Raw genomic sequence first — 15,389 nt, 5'->3', positions numbered from 1 at the left:
TGGGAAGCCATGCATGTCTCCCAGCCAGGCAAACAGCAGCCATGGAAAAGGGCTGGCGAGCCCACAGATGGGGAAGAACAGATGGAGCAGAAATAATCTGGCAGGCTGCAGACAACGCGGCAACTCGCAGGTTATGGAAGCGCGGCGTGCGGAGCCGGGGCCCGCCGAGCCACCAGGGCAGGAAGGAGCTCGGGACTGGGGTTTGGCTTCCAAGCAAACCCCACGCTCGTTCCAAGCATGAGCCCATCCACTGAGAGGGGATAAAGACACAAAAACCCTGTTGGACTTCAAGGCTACTCATGAAGTCAGGTTAGGATTGTCTGCAAGTTGAAATGATCTTATGGATTTCTCTAATTTAAACTCTTCCAGTATAGAAAACACTCTGAAACACCCACAGTGTTTATTAAATTCTGAGAGAAGTTGTCTTCCTTTTAAAAAAAAAAAATGTATGTCTTGGAGAAAGTGTTGCTCTTACTCTCACTACTAAAATGTATAGTTCATCCAATGGAGAAAAAGGGTTTTTTTGGTAGGAAGGAGTTCTGTTCAATATTTGTCTTGTGAGTGCAGAACTAGAAGCACCACTCTGTCCTGAATTTCAGAGGCAACTCTTCCCTGGGTGGTGGATGGTCCCTCCTTCTGTCTCCTTAGGAGAGATCTGTCCCAGCTGACTCCTTCCATGTCATTAGTTTTAGTATTAATTAACACTATTAACTGGTAAAGGGAGACATCCATAAGCTCAAGTCATAAACAGGGGAACACTGGCCTGGGCATAATATAGAGGGGTTTTTGCTAGAAAGATTTAGGACTGGAAAAACCAACTTCAGGAAAGGAGGAGGCTAGAGGAATGGGACCAAAGGAATTTCTACCCGTCTTAGATATCTAACACCTCTCTCTTCTAGGTGCTCTCCAAGCAGTTTATCAGGATTTGGGTTAGGGATGTGGCTGGTAAAAGCTCCGTGCAAGCCAGTCAAGAGGATTCATTTCATAGGAATTGGGAACAGGATATGCTAATCCATGGAAAGATGATGAGCACCCCAAATCCTGGGTAGGATTCAGTTGCCCAAACAGAGGTGTCTGAGGTGAGGATCCACAGCATCTGCATGGCACCCACAGATCTGGAGAAAGCAGAATGGGAGGTCAGAGAGGATATCCAGGATCTCCTGTCTGCCTCTCTCCAGGAAACTAAACTCATTCATCTTACACAAGCTGCTGGGCTGTAATTCTAAAATATGCACTGGTTTGTAGTATCAGGGCTGTGTTTGGAGCATGACTCCCTCTTAGAGAGCACCAGCAATGCCAGCACTAAAGCAAAACACTGAAATTGTTCCACTTAACTTGAAATCAGGCCCCAGTAACATTCTGACCATCTTTATCACAACAAGCCCTGACCATTTCATCAGGTGTCACCTGAAGCCCAAGCCATCATTTATGACCAGACCAAACCAAGTGTGGGAGCATCCCAACAGCACCCTGAAATCAGAGCAGACACAGCAAAGGACACATGTCCTTGGGTTGTGGCCTTTTGGAGCAATTGGTGCTCCTAAGCCATTCAAACATCCTTGAAAACCCTGTCTGTATTTATTTTTCTTCAAGGATCAACATATTTTCTGAAAAGCAGGGAATGACAAAATAGCAGGTGCATTGCAAAAAGCTTTTGTGAGGAGGCAAATTTATTCCAGGATGTGCAGTTTGCAAAACACTATGTTTAGTAGCTGCATAATAGCAGCATTTTGTGACAGCTAAACATCATGTTCCTTTCTCAAAGGATCCTAAAGCATTTTACAAACACTTCCAACATATGGCAAGTGTAAAACAGCACTGGAAAAAAAAATAAAAAAGAAAATCCTTTCTGCAGCCTTCTTTCCTGATTTTTGCAACCACCTCCTGTGGTCTGGTGTCCTCTCCCTGGATGCCAAGAGGGGATCAGGGTTGTGTTTCTGCAAGGGGTTTTTGGAGGTGCTGCTGAAGACCACCATGTGGCAAGCTCAGCTCTGCCACATTTCTGAGCTTTGATAATTAAGGCTCATGGTTTTTGAGTGCTCAGGCAGAACCCAAGCCTGTGACACCAAAGCTGAGGAGTGTCACTGCTGACAGCAGCAATGGGCTGACAGAGCCCTGAGAGCAGCTGCTGCTCACCTACAAACGTGGCTCTGCTCTGCCAGTGCCACCTCCTGGGGACAGCTTGATGGCACCACAGTGACACTTCCCTCAGCCATGCACAGCTTTAAGGACAATATGGATTTAAGTCATAATCCAGCCCAGGACATGCTCATAAAGAGCAAGCACACACCTACACCCTGCTCAGCCCCGGAATTCTGCAGGGAAATGTGGAAAAAGCAGAATGCAACTGCTCAATGTGCAGCTACCATGTCTGCCAAAGTAGACATTTTCAGCTTTCCAGAAGATCTCTAAGAACAGCCAGCTGTCCAACCTTGTGTTTTTTATCTCATCTAACACACAACAGCTACAATAGCAAGGAGCCTCAGGCACCATGAAGAGACACTACTTCTGCACTGGGTTTGTAAATAAAATTTTAAAGACTAAAATTAAAAGCAAGTTATTAAAGACACCTTTGGATATGACACTCTTTGCTGGGATCAGGGATTCTACTTGAAGGTCCCACACATAATGCTTGGCTTTCTTTGCAAGATCAGTTGAGTTTACTCCCAGATAGTTTCCTAAAGCCTTAACTCATGCTCAAGTCATTACTAGAGGAAGACTTAATGACAGGCACAGATGACACCTTGTCTTTTTCTCCTTAATTAATATGTACAAAATGGGGTTGATTCACCCCAAATGGGCAGAATAAAATGATGCCCACACACAGAAAATTTATTCCGTCTCCTGCCTTCTCAGCACCAGAACCAGGGCTCAGACAGCACCAAAATCTGAATTCTGCTCATCTTGTGCTCACCTTCCACATTATGATAAACAGAGAAGTCCTACTGACCTAACCATGGACCTGAACATTGACATTTTTACCACATTTGGCCCCAAAGTAACTCTCCTCTTGGGCCATTCAAGCACTCCAAGGTTTTGCATTGTCTTCTAAGAGGAAGATCTTTGCAAGCTCCAAGCACACAGCATAGCAACTGGGATTTGCTGAATTCAAATTTATGACCTGCATATAATAATTAAAATAAGTGGGTATAAGTCTGGCACACTGGGAAGAGCCAGCAACACAGCTGTTAGTTATAAGCTTTTTTTTTTTTAATAAGGATGTTTCATGAGCCTCATCAGAAACATTCTTCACTCTTTCACACAGACAGGAATAAAATTTACACATTAGAAATTCCCTTCTGTGATTTAATCCCTGCCCCACACAAAGCACTTTTGATCTTGAAGCTGCCAAGGCAAACTTTTAATAGAGCTGGCAGATGGGAGCCTTGGATGAGATGAATGGCAGAGACCCAGAACTTTCCACATGCCACTTCCATCCCAACACAGGGCTCCTCAAACCCACATCTGTGCCCAAGGCCAACACCAATCTTCCTTTTCTCCCACGCTGCCAGTGAGCCTGGGCTATCAGCAAAGTGTCCCCAAATTAACTAATTTGCTAATTTCTAATTTGAGTGCATCCAGGCTGGGCGAGGAGCCTGGATTCCCCAGGGGAAGCTGCTGCCACGTCCCTGCAGGGAGGGTGAAGGTGGCACCAGGGTTTTGTGGCAGCCAGAATGGGGCATGGTAAGAGCCTTGTTCCAGCTGCAGAACCATAAAATTGTTTCAGTTAGAAAAGCACTCTAAGATCAAAGTCCAGCCATTAACCCAGCACTGCCAAGGCCACCACTGAGTGCCACATCCACACATGAACTGCACCAGTTCCAGAGATGCTCTGGAGTATCCCAGTGCAGTGCTGCTGAAGGGCTGGGAAGGAACCCAGAGGGTCCCCAGCAAGCTCCACCAGGTCCTCAAGCAAGAGGTGACACCAGAGACATGCTGGGATGTTGTTTCATAAAATCACTGAATGGTTTAGGAGCACAGCAGTGCCCCACACACCTCCCTGAGCATCCTCTCACTGCCCATCCCACCCCAGCCAGCATGGAACTGCTGCAAACCAGGCAGGCACAGCTGCAAATCAGGACTATCTGGAGCCACCATGGTCAACAGCAGTGCAGATTTACAGGGGAAATTAAAGGCAGTGCCTTGGGGCTGAAGCACTGGAGTGAGAGTAAAAAAAAAAAATTAAAAAAAGAAGATATAGGAAGAAAATCCATGTCTTACTTCCACTACAGGTCCCTGAAGGGGGTTTCTCTACCCTGTGGCTTGTGATCAGGTGAAAACTTTGGTGCAAGGCTCACAGAAATCTGTCCAGTTTGTGTCAACTTTTATAATCACAACTTTGCTATTTCAGTTATGTATGACGTCTTTGCACAGATCTAACAGAAAAATAACTGGAGAAATCTCTGCTGGTCACCCCCAGACCCCAGAAAACACCAACCAAAAAATAAGTCCACACATAAAAAGTGTTTTATACAAACATCCAACTTGTGGCTGGATGGTTATGGATGTTGGATGCTACGAACACCCAACTTGTGGTTCCATGGTTATGTACTACAGCAAAGGCCTTTCCAAAAAAGTTTAACATGAGCTGCTAAACATGGCATGTTCATTCATCACAGGTTTCACAAGTAAAGGAAAAGTATCTTTTACCTTGAACACTTCCATTGGAAGAGGAAAATTTGCTGCATCATTTAGGGATTTTTCCAGAGCGCATTTCCACTCAGTTATAGTCTTCAGAGAATAGATATCTAAAGGAATGACAATAACAAAAAGAAAAAAAGAACAACAAAACCAAGAGGTGACTGGAGATCAAAGATTTTTGGAAGACTAAAGTTCTTAAGTCACATGAACGGACAGAGCGAGTGAAATGAACAGTGTCTATAACCCAAGCTGTGCAGCATGGATAAATTCAACACAAAAGCACCTAGCAGGGACACACTGGAGGAAGATTGTGTTTTATAGCCTGGAGTAAAACCCAGAAAAATTCACATCCTTCAAATACCACTAAAGGAATGAGAATCATATTATCTCATTACTTGAAAATAGTGAAAAAACTCTCCTTTGATTTTCATTTCTCAAAATACCTGATGTTACCTAATTTGAGGAGCCTCACGCCTTCAGGCAATACTAGTCATATTTGAACAAAACAAAAATTATCATTATTGAGGCACCTGTTCATCAGAAAATGTTTGGATTTTGCTGATTTTTTTAATTGCAGGGTTGGGGTGGGCGTGGGAAGAAAACATTTCAGCTGAATCTCTACCCAGACAGAATTTTTGGTACCACACTCAAACCAGAGCATCACACCAGAGCAAGGACTTACACTCATAAATTTTCATCATTATACTTTTAGGCAACATCTTTGTGCAGCTTCACATTGCTTCCAGTAAGTTTCTTTACACAGGTTTAATATTATTAAATCATGATATTAACAAGCCCTTTATGGTTCAGTGCAGTGAAATGCCTATGAATCATCAAAAGGAACAATGTAGGAAACAATACTGTGATGAGGAACATTATATTGGATTTATTCCTGCCCTAGAAAACACATTGTTATCTTGCACCTAACAAGTTATTGAAGAACATCCATATCAAGGCCTCAAAGAGAGAAGATAGGTAGATAGATTGCAACAATTATTAAAATGGAAATGAATATTTGCTCAGTAATAATCTCAAACCTTGATACAGAGTGAAGAGTGTGGAGCTTTACTTTGGCCAGTCTGGCTTCCCACATTCACATCAAGGTTCAATTTGGCCCAATTTGCATTTAAATCCTGTACATCTAATAACCATATATATATTTACTAGCTAGCAGAAGATTTACTGCTGGATCTTACAATTCTGAAGGAGGGAATAAAAATTATGTGTAAAAAAAAAAAAAAAAAGGAATTGGCAAGCACTGTTTCCAGCTAGCACTGATGGTACAAGAGAATTTTATGCTCTGAACTCAACAGATTTAAGACCTTATCAAAACAGGATTTGCAGAATCACTCACTGAAGTGGATGTATTTATACTTCCACTATATCAAATCTCACTACTTCAGAACAGACATCAAGGATATGCATATGAATTTAAACACACTTGAAGGGGCAGTGTTTTTAATTCCTCAGCTGTCTGGTTATTAAGGGGAATATAGATTTCAAGTCTTTGTTTACAGCATGTGCAGCGAGCACAAGTGTTAAGAAGTGCACTCTTTATCTAATTGTTCATTATTTTATAGTTTTGTTGCCCCACGTCTCCCTTGCTTGCAGGAATTCTGATCAGCATGAAGGGCAGGGATGGGGACAACTCACCTTGTTTCTTTCTTTTCTGGTTTAATTTACAGGGAAATACTTAACACAACATGATTTCACCCCATGCTGCAGGCAGCCTGTTGTTTAAAGTCTGAGTTCACAAAAACTGTGCCTGATGCCTCCCTGCTGGAAGCAAACCCTGATTTTCTATTGTGGTGCCAGTGAAGCACAGGAAAGATGAAATTGCCATTTTGGGCAACTCTGGCCAAGTTATGGGCAACTGTGGCCAAAATCGGTGAAAACAGCAACTTCTCTGGGGACTATCAACAAAATTCAAGATACTGAGGCAACTCCAGTGGTTTCAAGGGCCACAAGGAATATCACATGCACATTTAATTACTGGCATCTCGCTTATGCTGGCAAGTGTATGGACACTAAATTGCATGGTTAAAAGAGCATAAAGCATTTTATTTAAGTGCCAGGGCTCCAGGTAATTGAACAAAGTGTACTGTGTCAATTTGTATTAGGGTTCACAAGTAGTGAGCAATTAAAATGACTGGCAATTTGTCTTTAAATAGAAAGTAGCATAAAACGGGATGATCTCGTCCTGCATAAACAGCTGAGCTCAGGCCATCAGTGGCTCTGTGTCAAGCAGCCTGTGCCAATTTAAAGTAGCAAGGAGACTTATTCCAGACTCAGATATACATCTGAAGGGAAAAATAAGCTATAACCCCTTTGCTTCAGTTAAATGTGCCTGTGAGATACACAGAGTCCGTTTGAAGAAGACAGCTGGGATGATGTTTTATAGAATCACTGAATGGTTTGGGTTGGAAGGGACCTTAAAACTCATCCAGTTCCAAGCCCCAGAGGACCCTCTTTCACATTAAGTGTGTGTTAGGACATGGATGGCTTCAGGAAAGAGACTCCTCCATCCAAAATATTGTTTGGGTCCATGGGATCTCCTTTATCTGAGATGCTCTGCATCCTGAAAGACTGACCTTAAAGTGAAACCTGGCAGGTGCCAGAGGTGGGTCAACAGGGAAAAGTCACACCCCAAACAAAGAGGGACATGAAGCTCAGGGTGGATATGTAGCATCCAAGTCGAGGGCAGGCAAAGCAGAAGCTGCAGAAGTGATGTATAAAAACACCCTCATTTGACAGCAAGGGGACACACAGACTGATTTGGGAGAAGCTACATGTCCTCAGCATCATAACATAACAGCTTTAATACACAGTCTAAGGCTGCTCCCTTTACCAATCAAGGAATGGCCTCAATTAGCTCCAGATGTTCAACATTTAGGACAACTGGGTTAGTGCTCATTGGCTTCAACCCCTGTGAGTGAAAAAATTAGGCTTAAAAAGATGTCATGTCATCTTATCTATGTTAGGTGTGTCTTAGCACCCTCTTTTCCCTACCCAATATAAAGAGAAAGCAACTTCTCACACAGAACTGCCTTGTGATGCCTGCACCATGGCAGGTGAATCTAACCCCTGATGTGTAAAAAACAAGGTACTGCCCACAGAATCTCTCCTTCTTAAGGTGATTCACACTAGGTCTTGCATACAACAGACATCTTCCCTAAAGATGCCACAGGAGGATGCACCCCTGGCACAGACTCCAGGCCTCAGGTCCTTAGGAAACTTATTTTTTGAGTTTAATAGTGGTTTAATAGCCTCATCTCTGAGTTTCTTTAGAGCTCTCTGCTGCCAGCATCTCGTCCTCACAACTCACTACTGCTTCCCTGACTGCTCCAAGATTCGTTTTGCAGAGCTTTAATTTGAAGTAGACCAGCCACTTGTTTTTTTTTCTGTCTTCTTCCTCTCAGTTAGTATCTCATACACTTCATTAATTCATTGTGCCTCATGAATACATTGGATGGTTGGGCGAGAAGATCTTAAAGGTTTTTTCCAACCTTGACGATTCTGTGACTCTGTGTTAGGTGGACATCAAATGACCAGGAGTGGAACAACCAACATTCCTGCCTCCAGAAATTCCTCAGATTTCCACTCCTGACTGGCTGCTCCCAGCAGAACCTGACAGCTGGGTCAGAAGAGGGGATTAATGGAAGACTCCAGGAGCAGCGATCAGGAGAGAATTTGGGCAAAACAAAAGAGTGCAGACCTGAAGGGTTTTTTCTCAGCAAACTCCTAAAATGCTCAACTTTAGGAGGTGTAAAGTAATGAAGACCTATTTAAGTCAATATAAGTCATGAAAAAGATCTGGGCATTGAGTCCACTAATAACAATGTTGACTAAAAAGTGAATGGCCAGAAAATGAAAGGAGATAAAACAGCTATCAGATAAAAACAGTTAAGAACAAGAGACAGAAATTTTAAAAGTTAAATCAAGGAGAGGGGAGAAGAAAAGTAAACAACTCCAGCAAATAAAGAGTCCAGTAACAAGTTTAGAGAAAGACAACTGAAAAAAATGAAAAGAAAGGCATGAGGGGAGGGGAATTCACAGAGGAGGATGTACAACTGGATAAAAGGAGGAAAGAGTAGAAAGCAAATGGAATGAACAAAGAGGAAGCACAAATCTCCTCTGGGCCATTTCTATAATCACCAAACCTATACAGGCCAAGAGGGTTCAGAGATGGTCAATGAAAAGTTGTTTCTCTGTAAAGTAACAGTAGGTGATATTCATGCTCTCCAGCATTCACATCTAATTTAGAAGTGATGGGGTACATTGATTCCTACCTACCAGAGAAGAAAAACACACTTTCAAAAAGCACGCAAGACCCAAGACCCAGACAAACTTGTGAACACGAGAATTGAACATGTTGGGGTCAACTCTCCTCATTAGGTGTGAGGGACAGAAGCCACATCAGAAACACCTTCCCAGAGGAGGGGAACTTAATACTCATGGAAAAACTTACACCCACAGCACAAAGAAAATGAGGCACACAGCTGGACACCTTGTTAACCTACACAGGAGAAGGTGGATCAAGCTGTGATCCCAGACTGGTTTAACTGCAGTCCCAATCCCTTTCCATTCGAGCTGGTTTGAGCACTAAACTCAACCCTAAAGAGCTTCATCTCCAAGTTGTCATCTCCTGGTGTTTCATGTGGTCTGACAGACTTGCAAAGACTTCAACTGAATTTATTTAATGAACAATACAGTCCACCTGACCCACTCTGATCCAAATTAGATGGATCTCACCTCCCATCTGTGCCACAGCCAGAAACTACTGACAAAGCAATGTGAATGCTAGACAAGAACAAAGTATCTCAAAACATCAGTGAATGTCCACGAAGGGAGTCAAAATTTCAAGGAGGTTCTTTACCTGCAGGTGGGTCCATTCTGTATTTATTCTCTTGACACCAACCGACTGGTCGAAGTCTGCAATCCAAGTAAAACAACCACTGGTCATAGGATTCAGTCTCCTCCAATCCCACATAGCGAAGGCGTAATCTTCCTCCAACATTTTCAACCACACTAACTATCCAGTACTGAAAGGGATTCTGGGAATCCTGCAGCTCTATTAAGGAATCAACTGTAATGAGGTCTACAGGGTTTTTTCCTCGCAGAGGCTGTTTGAATAGAAGCAAAACTCCTTATTTTAAACTTTATTTGAAGACTTCTCAAGGAAACAGATGACAGCAGAAGATTATTTTTGTTTTTCACACCATCATCCAAGCGATCAGCAAACAGTCTGTTCTTCTTCTATTTTACCCAATGTCTTCCAAGTGCAAATTCAGAAGTAAAACAGAAAACAACAGTTGTGCTAATTTCTCAACCGACATCATCAACAACAACAGCAAAAAAAAAGAATAATAAAAGGTGGAACAGCTTGTAAGGCACACCCATTTAGGATGCTCCAGAACTACTCGAAGCCCAGTTGTATTGAAGGATTTTAAACAAATTCTCATTGATTGCAGCTGATAAGAACCAACCACAGGACTGGACCCTAATATCTACCTAAAATGTGACTATTTTGTGCATGACCCAGAAATTTCACTCTGTGTACTGATCTCTTTCACCAAAGACCAGCTTTATCTTATTCCTACTGGCATGGAGAGCAAATTATCCTCCCCAGCCATGGATGCAGGAGTCTGTGGGGGTTATTCCAGAGCTCAAAGCCCACAGCAGGTTTGGATCCAAGCCCAAGGCACACAGGATTTATTGGGTCAAGCCACCATGCCCAAGAAATCCCAGTGACTGAGGTTATTTGTTTCCACATGGTTATTTTCTGGGATCCCCATTTTACAGCCATTTACACGTGTGTGTAACTTTCCACCTGCAAGCACAGGCATTACAAAACCATGAGATGCTCTGCAGAACAACCCCTTTAAAGCTCAGTGCTTTTGTTTTGTGGCTGGGAGCATCTCTGTGTTCTCAAGCTTTAACATAATGGTTAGATTTCTTATTTGTTATTAAATACAAGTTTGAATTCTTATGCAATGTCTCCGTTCTGGGGTTTTAAGAGCAGCATTAAAACAACCCCAAGACTAGGAAGGATTGGTCCCCAAAGGAGTTGCTATGCAAGACCAAAATACATTAAAAACAAAGACCTTTTTTTTTTTTTTTCCCTGTGGGTTTTTCCCACTTTTACTTAATTAAACCATATAAACATCTCACATTACTTTTTAAAATATTAACTCTGTAAATCAAGAGTCAGTCCAGGATGGTTCTTTCTAACAGTGGCTACAAAACAAGGAGAAAGCCTTATTTTTGAAAAAGTTATTTTTCCTACTGAATATTGAAAATACTGAAATTTTGAGATGCAATTGATTTTCGTACATCTCTCTTAATCCAAAAAAGCAGACAAGAGCATGAGAATACAGTAAAAAAAGCAATTAAAATTAACAAAAAGCTTATCACATGTACAATTTTAAACAAATTTATGATTAATAGATATTTCTCAGAACAATATATTTGCCATATTAAGCTACTTTTCTACAGTGCAAGCTGCAAGCACCTGTATAATCTCTTCAAATATTATTTCATGGCAAAATGCAGTGTCAGAATTTAATAATACAACAGAAATCCACTTTAGTGTGGATTTTTTCCCCCTCTCATACAACTGCTTGCAACAAAATATTCTTTAATATGAAACGATGGTGTAATGATTTAACTTATTATAATAAATCCCTGGCTGTATCAAAGTGAATATTGCTTCCCTGATCTGTGTGCTAAATTGTAAGCCAATGGGCTGTCACTTACCCCATGAGAACTGAATGGCTAGGATTAATAATCGGCTTGCATGAAATATTAACATTTACCATAATGCAAGAACCCTTCACACGTTTAACAAAAAAAAAAGATTTTAAAAGTAGCACTACATATTGATTTAACAGTCTAACAACAATCTGCAGCACTCATGAACAGCAAATCTGTCAACAGGGGCCAACATACATTGCACGACACAGACAGCACTGAGCACATAAAACACCAGAAAAGGGTCAGAAACTGTTTCAAACCAACACAGGGTTTTTTCTCTCTGCTTTTCTGCCTGGGGCTGCCTCTCTTCCCTGCCTGCAGAAAGGGGAGGATTGGCACACAGCAGAGATGGGGGTTGGACACCAGCAGAATTCTGCATATGCCACCTGGAATGTAGTCCAGGAATGGGGAAGCAGCAGGCCTGAGGATGTGGATTATCTGGGGGCTGCAAGGCTGTTCTTCCCTCAGACTGGGGGGGAAAAACCACTAATGGTACAATATCAATATTAATTCTCCCTGCCAGGTCCATTTATACTGCATGTGGAAAAAGGATGCAGCTGTGGATGGTGGAAGTGACCAGGGACAAAATGATCAAAAACAGGGCTTGGATGCACACAGGCTTCCCACAAGCCAACGTGAGCACTTTCACAAATTCCTGTATGCCCCCACTCTCAGCCTAAACACAGAAGGACAAAGAGTGAGGGGCTTCTGCAGGATCATCTGTCTCCCCTCCAAATTGCCCCACAGGAGAGCAGGAGGAGGCAAAAGCTGCACCTTAAGAAGGTGAGGCTGTGGGATTTTTGCCCAGGATCTCAAGGCACACTGAGGCTGCCCAGGTGCAAGCCACCCCACGGACCTGCTGCACAGACTGAGCTCTTGGCCACAGATGGGTGCATCTGAAAAATGAACCCTTCTTCTCTTCTGAGGACACCTCAGAACAACAACCTCCCTGCTAAATGTGACTGCTGGATTTAGGTGGGGGGAATGTCCTTGAGGGAGCACTTCCCATATAAAGATAAACCTGACACTGCTCCCCACAACCTACTAAAACCCCTCTCCAACCTGTGCCACAGAGTCACAGAATGGTTTGGGTTGGAAGGGACCTTAAAGATCATCTGGTTCCAACCCCCTGCCATGGGCAGGGACACCTTCCACTACACCAGACTGCTCCAAGCCCCATCCAGCCTGGTTTTGAACACTTCCAGGGATGGGGCAGAGATGGATTGGCAGCTCAGGTCACCAGTTTGATGGATCTAATGGGGCACTGAAGTGCTGGGTTCCCCATTCTGTGGATCCCCTCCATGCCCTCCTTCCCCCACCAGGCCTTTTTTGAGTTTGTAAAGAACTAAAAGGCAAAACCAATTCCCCGTGACTGGGTGAGAAGCAGAGCCAGCAGAGCCCAGGCACTGCTGCCATGGATTTTGGGGCAGGGCTGGCACACAGACACTGCAAGCACACAGCGAGGAGGAGGAGAGGAGGAGGAGGAGGAGGAGGAGGAGGAGGAGGAGGAGGAACTGCAATCTAATACATACACCTTCCAGCAAATTCGCAGGGGCCGTCCTGGCGCCGGTCAGATCCTGAATGAGAAACTCTGTCCAGTCCATGTATTTCTCCTTGATTGCTGGGGAAGGGAAGAAAAGAAATGCTTAGCACAGCAGGCTGCAGCCACATGTGTGTCACACAGTGGATCTGGTGTATTTATTAAGAAGAAATTCTTCATTATTAGAGGCATGAGGCACTGGCACAGGCTGCCCAGAGAAGCTGTGGCTGCCCCATCCTTGGAAGTGTCCAAGGCCAGGTTGGATGGGGCTTGGAGAAACCTGGGATAGTGGAAAGTGTCCCTGCACATGAGGTGATCTTTCATGTTCTTTCCAACCCAAACCATCCTGTGACTGAGTCATTTTAGAAACATCTCCTCGGGATTTACCAGCTCTAAAGTTTTGGTTGCAACTGCAACACAGACAAGGAAAAAAGCTGGTTTGTGCTGTCCAGCTCTTTGGGCAACCTCTGCACACAGTTAAATCCCAAAAAAAAGGGAAGGTGTTGCTCCACTGGTAGCCACTGACAGTGATTTACAACATCGTTCTTATCATCCCCATCTCTCCCATTCAGAATTGGCCACTGCTTGTGTAACCACTCGTTTCCTGCTTATCACCTGGCCTCAGATGTGATTTATAAAGTCTCTCTGTATGTTCACTAATGACCTCTGGGAAAAAAAGAAGCTGTGCAAACTTTCGATTCCTTGACAGGAGACCAGAAACTCCAGGTGCTTTTCCAATGAAGTAGAAAAATCAACCCTGAGAACATCATACATCAGCTGCTGAGTCAATACACTAGCAAGAAGAAAGAACTAAAGTCTTCCCCTTATCAGGAACTTCTGTTTCATTTCGGAAAAAGAATGAGTAATTTCTCAGGCAAACACTGTGAACCAGCATTAATTTAAGACATGTATGCAGTTTTATAAGATTTGAACTGAAATATAAAACTTTTGCCTCTAGGATTCACATTCTGGGTCAGTTTTTGTTTAAATCAGTGGACACATGAAGGCAATAATTCAGCATATCTCAGCTTGATAGACAGAGATACCTCTTCAAATGCACTGTGCAGTTGCAATCAAAAATCCAGAAATTTGACTTTAATTCTACCTGCCTGTAAATGAGAATTAAATTACATCTGAAACTGTTTTCTCTCCCCATTAATCTTACTTATGTGTGAGAGAATCATCAGGAATGCAGTTACTTTGCTAACTTAGAAACACTTATAGAAGGGAAAAATCAAAAGCATTTGAAAATTTAAACATTTCCTCTGAATAAACAACTACATAAGTTGTTTAAAGACCATTACCCCATGGTAATCCATAGCACTGGGCATGGACAAAGACACAAGCCATACCCAGTGCACCTTATCTCAACCTTATTTCTAAGCTGTGCTCCTTCCCCAAAAGCCAGTTCTCCCAGCCTTGAGCTATATATCCCATTTAGATATCTAAATTACTTTAAATGTGCATTTAAATGTACTTAAAATTATCAAACCTTGCACTGCTGGACTTGAGCCTCCATAAAGTAATGTTTGAACTTGCCTGGAACCATTCTAAGTCTTTTGCAGCACCGATTTTGCATGATTTCCAGAAGATTTATGACCTTTGCATTATTTAGGATGAAAGAACAGACTGAGAAGAAATGGTTTCAATATGACACTTTCTCTCTCAGCACTCCTGCTGTGTGCACCTCATCAGTTCCTGTCCACCTACCTCAGGATAAAGAAAACAAGCTGAATTTTGGCATCAGGGACAGGACAGTAATTGTGGTAATGAATGAGGCTGGACTCCCTCTAGCTCAGACTTCTGCCTCTCCCTGAGAACAGCACTGGGTGCAGCACAGAAAGGTGCAAGTTGAACTCAATTTTGGCTCATTCCCACAAAGTTGTCAGCCAAATCTCTGAATGCCAGAGCTTCACTACCAAGGAATGACAAATGTGATAAAAAGCACACACTTTGAACTTTCAAAGCTGGCAGGAGTGGGGGGGAGGGAGATGGGGGGAGAATAGGATTTTCAAAGTTGACAACAGATTAACAGATTTCAGGGGCTTCCACTTCCAGATGCCCAACTGGAGATGTCATAACGATGCCTGATTCACAGATCTGGCTGTCTGTCAGTCTCCCAGTGCCTTTCAGAGAGAAAAAAAAAAAAATCCCCTGTCCTTTCTGAAAGACTTGCACCTCACAGTTTGACATCTAAATAAGCTACTCTCCACATTCAGATCTGGATTAGAGGCTTCCCAAGTCTGAAAGTCACAAGGTGACCTCTGTTTTCAGACTAAACAGGATCAGCTGAAAAAAAAAACCCAAGCTATTCTCAGTTTCTAGGTGGTTTCAGAACCATCCTTCCCATACAAATCTAATTTCTAGGGTTTTCCTTTATTATGCTTTTGTGGCATAGATAAAACGACTCTGAAAACCTCTGAGAGACAAGAAATGGCACTGGAAGTTGTAGAAA

General features: G+C 42.8%; 1 protein-coding gene across 7 annotated transcripts in view; it reads right to left on the bottom strand.

Annotated features, from left to right (window-relative positions):
- The window catches only part of SFMBT2 (Scm like with four mbt domains 2), a 107,049-nt gene that overhangs the window by 48,244 nt on the left and 43,416 nt on the right, over positions 1 to 15,389 (bottom strand). For all 7 annotated transcript variants that reach the window (XM_021530941.3, XM_021530939.4, XM_021530940.4 and 4 more), the window contains 3 exons: positions 12,927 to 13,015; positions 9,518 to 9,764; positions 4,651 to 4,748 (listed from right to left, as the gene is read on the bottom strand). In XM_021530941.3, the coding sequence (XP_021386616.1) occupies positions 4,651 to 4,748; positions 9,518 to 9,764; positions 12,927 to 13,015 (434 nt within the window). The remainder of the gene's footprint in view (positions 1 to 4,650; positions 4,749 to 9,517; positions 9,765 to 12,926; positions 13,016 to 15,389) is intronic.

Source organism: Lonchura striata, chromosome 1A, assembly GCF_050655825.1.
Source record: "Lonchura striata isolate lonStrDom1 chromosome 1A, ASM5065582v1, whole genome shotgun sequence".
Taxonomy (NCBI): domain Eukaryota; kingdom Metazoa; phylum Chordata; class Aves; order Passeriformes; family Estrildidae; genus Lonchura; species Lonchura striata.
Note: the sequence above shows the minus strand (reverse complement) of the source record. Positions and strands in the feature narration are given on the sequence as shown.